This window comes from Corylus avellana, chromosome ca3, assembly GCF_901000735.1.
Source record: "Corylus avellana chromosome ca3, CavTom2PMs-1.0".
NCBI lineage: Eukaryota > Viridiplantae > Streptophyta > Magnoliopsida > Fagales > Betulaceae > Corylus > Corylus avellana.
This window is the reverse complement of record NC_081543.1, coordinates 4467482-4472068: the sequence shown is the minus strand read 5'-3', so window position 1 is coordinate 4472068 and position 4587 is coordinate 4467482. Positions and strand designations below refer to the sequence as shown.

The 4587-nt window shown below is 39.3% G+C and overlaps 1 protein-coding gene across 1 annotated transcript; it reads left to right on the top strand.

Moving 5' to 3' along the window:
• Nucleotides 1-2430: 2430 nt before the first annotated feature.
• LOC132173575 (serine/threonine-protein kinase BLUS1-like) lies at nt 2431-3720 on the top strand. The gene has a single exon (XM_059585091.1). It carries the CDS (start codon nt 2431-2433, stop codon nt 3718-3720), a length of 1290 nt encoding a protein of 429 aa, XP_059441074.1.
• Nucleotides 3721-4587: the final 867 nt, after the last annotated feature.

Sequence of the window (4587 nt, the reverse complement as noted above, 5' to 3'; positions counted from 1 at the left end):
AAAACCGAAATAAAACGTGGGCGAACCAAAGAGGCAGGGCCTTATTACAAGCAAATAACATGAATGAAATGCATACATGGAAAAAACATGAACAAAGACAATACAAGGAAAATAAAACAAATGGGAACAGGTACACGCAGCGTGGATGTCGATTGTGCACTCGCCGGAAACTGACACCAGAAGGGAATGATGGAAGCTCGACGTGGTGGGGACGCGGAAAAAGCCCAAAATAGTGGACGGAGGGTGGCAAAACCGATCGCCAGCTGGCCGGAAAACCATCGCAGCAAGGGATGTTGAAGCTCATCACTGGAGGGGCACGAGGAAAAACCTAGCATCGGACGGTGGGCGGTAGAACGGGAGGAGATCGGCGGCGAACACAAAACAAAACAGAGAGCCCCGCCAAGGACAAAAGCGGAACAAAGAGGAAGGGGCGGCAGAGAAAGGGTAGGGAAGAGGCAACCTGGGCCAAGGACATCAAGTAAACTACTAGCACCCGGTGCAAGGGAAGGCGAGGGGGAGGAGGGAGGCAACAAACAGCCATCCCTCCTCCCCTCACCATGGGGGTGGGGGCTTACCTAGGCTGCGGCACTAGAGAGAAAGTGAGAAAACCCTAGGGCCGTATATGCTTTTATTCCTCACTTATCTGTTTCTTATTGATAATTTTCGCTGTAATCCACTAAGTCACGCTGCATCACCTCATAACTAAAATGAAAATTGTGAGGGTGCGTATTAGAATATTAATTTAAATAATTATTAAATTTATACACTTTTTTATGAGTTTAAACTTTTAAAATAATTGGTGAAATAACATATATATATATATATATATATATATATATATGTTGGATGCTAGGAATTCTAATATATACTTTTTAGATTTGGTTTTGGTGATAAAAAAAAAAAAAAAAATGCACAGTTTGTCTGATAAAAAACTTAAAATTAAATCTGGACCATTCAACAAATTATTGTAATCTTTTTACAGCAAATAAGTTATATATATATATATATATATATCAACAACTTGAGGCATCGTTTGAGGCTAAAAAATGATGCACCACAAGACCCGCGTGCCGATTGAATCTTAACCGCAAATTTGCATGGTGGCCAAACAATTCTTTACCATTTAAAAATATTATACATGTTTCCACTCTTAACGCTAATTATTAGTTTTTTGTAGTGTTATTAGCTTAAACTTTTGCTAGTATCCTCGTATATCTTTGAACCTACATAAATTCCATTTGGCATATAATGAATGCCTCACCAACGATTAGTAAGGGGAAAACTACGCACAACAATATATATATATATATATATATATAGAGAGAGAGAGAGAGAGAGAGAGAGAAATGCTAGGCTTACAAAACCATTTAAAAAAAAACTTTTACAAAGTAACGTGACACACCATAATTAAATTTCTCAAAATTTAAATTTAGCTTATTCCCAAATTAAAGCATACTTGAATAATTGATAGGGTACTCGAATCATAATTTTAAAAATATTCATTCTAATATATTAGGTGCTGCAAATACTTGAAACAATGAGCAGAGAAATTGATGAAGTATTCATTCTAATATATACTCTAAAACTAAAAATGGGAAGAGATTACGAGGGAGAGAGAAAATGAGGAGTATACGATCATAGCCATTCTTGGGACACAACCCAACTCCTCGAATGATTCATCAAATACTCCCCTGTTATCATCAAATCAACAAACAAAGTCAATTTCTTTCTTATTAAGGTCTGTCACAGATGATAGCACAAAGGTGAATGTTAAAATAGTCCCAAAATCACCTATTTGGCTATAACCCAGAGAAATAGAAACACTGAAATTTCTACAAGACTTCGTACCCATAAAATCCAACCCAGCGTGAACTTTATAAACAACCTATGTGTAGCCAATTTTCTAAGAAAACCCATAGTTTGGCCATCATAAACTCTCTCTCTATCGCAAGCAAATCCGATTGCTTCTCTTTCTTTCTCTCTTCTCTCAGAAAATCCACGAAAATAAAGGAGGAGATAAGATTTATATCGCTTTGTCCAAGGAATAATTCATAATAATGAGAGCAGATTTTTGCATGTTCATATCCAGATAAGTAATTAGCCAGCTAAAGATTAGATTTAACATTTTGAACATTAACCATTTGAGTTTTCAATATATATATATATATATATATATATATATATAATCTGCTTCTTCCACAGCAGTTACTTACCGGTCTAACCGTCTCTGTTTTTCAACTCGCACCAGAAAACTACTAAATTCCCTACTCTCTTTTTCCGCATCCTTTTCATAACATATATATATATATACACACACACACACACATATAGATATCATCGTCTTGCTCTCATTATCCCGCCTTATCCAGGAATTAAACCCAGCAAAACAAATCCAACAAACCCATCCAAGATCATCTGTACATGATTTTCATGGCTCACGAAGAAGAAGAAGTGCCTGAAGGGATCGTCCAATACCCATTGGACTCACACTACTACGAGATTCTTGATGTAGTTGGTGTTGGTGCTAGCGCTATTGTTTACAAGGCGGTCTGCCTGCCCATGAACTCCACGGTGGTGGCAATCAAAGTCATCGATCTTGATCAATCATGGCGGTGGCAATCAAACCCACCGCCTCTGTCCCACCCAAATATCCTCAGCGCTCACTGTTCCTTCTCAGTTGATCAACGCGTTTGGGTGGTGATGCCATTCATGTCCGCCGGTTCTTTACGATGCATAATGCCTTATTCCTTCCCAGACGGCCTACCCGAGCCCTGCATTGCCATAATTCTCAAAGAAACTCTAACCGCCTTGTCCTATCTTCACACCCAACAACACCTTCACGAAGACATCAATGCCGGTAAAATCCTCATCGACTCAAATGGGTCGGTGAAGCTTGCATACTTTGGAGAGTCGCCATCAATCCTAGAGTCTTTCAAAACTCCTCAAGCGGACGCTCCCTATTGGCTGGCCCCAGAGGTGATACACTCACAACAGGGGTACGGTATGAAGGCTGATATATGGTCCATTGGGATCACTGCATTAGAATTGGCCCATGGACGCCTTCCTCTGTCTCGCCCCCCTCTTTCAAAGCTCAAAAATCTCTCCAAGCCTTTCAGAGACGTGCTGGTTTCGTGTCTCCAGCAAGACCCATCAAAGAGGCCCTCGGCAGAGACATTGTTGAAGCATCCCGTCTTCAAGAATTGCGGGGGTTCGGATTTTCTTGTAGAGAATGTCTTGCAGGGGCTGCCCAGTGTTGAAGAAAGGTTCAAGCAGTTGAAGACAAATAACAATGGTGACGATGAGATAAGGGTCTGTGGGTTGAGCTTCAAAGAGGACGGGTTGAAACTCGACCCAGTGTACCCAACCGAGTCCACGGACGATTCAGCTGTGAAACAAGTCCGGTTTGGCGGTGAATCTGTGACAATTGAAGACGATGGAGGTGAGTCTGGCGAGTTGAGTCCGAGTTCACCTGGTCAGGTTGTGGAAGAGGCGGCCCAAGTGGGATGTTATAGTGGTGGGGAAGCGGTGCCGGTGGATCTGGTTTCGATGAAGAGGAGCTTGGAGGAGATGGCTCAGCTTATTGAGTGGCAGAAGGCTGAGTTGGAGAGTGTGAAAGAGAGGAAGTTGAAGTTGAAGGTGGAGTTGAGTAAGTTGGAGGAGGAGTTGAGTCTTCTCAAGCTTCAAATTTCTGATGAGTTGAGCCATCTCAAGCTCACATGAGTCACATGACACTGGTGCTAGTGCTGCTGATTGAAGATTGTGTATTTCTTTTCTAATAATTAGAGAGCTGAAAATTTTCCTTTGTTTTGGTAAAACTCTGTTTCATGCCTTTTGTAGGGAGTGATTGGGCTTAATGTCTATCTGGTGTCACAATACAGAATAGTTAGTCTTGTGGGTCATCATTTGATTCTAATAAAACTAGTTTCCGTTTTGTTGCGAATACACTTGTGGTGTTAAGTTTCATAGTGAGAAAATATAAAGAAAAATAGTAGTTAATATACTTAAATGGATCCAAGCCCATTAACTTAAATATTTAGGCTAGAGTGATGTTCAAATATGTTTATTATTGTACTTTTTAGTAAAAACTCACAAACTGTTTATCTCCCCATCACGTTTTTATTCCGTTTATCTCTATAACATGTTTCTATTTTTAACACTTGCAAGTGCACTCACAACAAATTAAATCACGGGTAATCAAATGCAATTCGAGAGATTAGTCCAATTAGGCAAGAATAATGCTTGGGTCATGACTCACATGGGTGTGCTAAAAGAAGAAAAGAGGGTAAACCTCTCTAACTACTAGTCATTCATACATGGTAAACTGCTGATAGAACCTAATATTTAATTGGACCATATGTAGACTACATAGTCCTCATTTGACAAGAATACACTTGGGCTTGGGCTAAAGAGTCCTAATATTTAATAAAAATATTTAATTTGATATCAAAATAAAGATATGTGTATGAACCTAACATTACAGTTGACCCAATCTATTCATGAAAATTGTGAAGGTGAGTATTAAAATATTAATTTAAATAATTCATTAGATTTATACACTCTCATATGAGTTTAAACTTTTAAAATAAC

Coding starts and splice junctions, on each gene's coding strand:
- LOC132173575 (XM_059585091.1), top strand. CDS start 2,431: ATGGCTCACGAAGAAGAAGAAGTGCCTGAAGGGATCGTCCAATACCCA.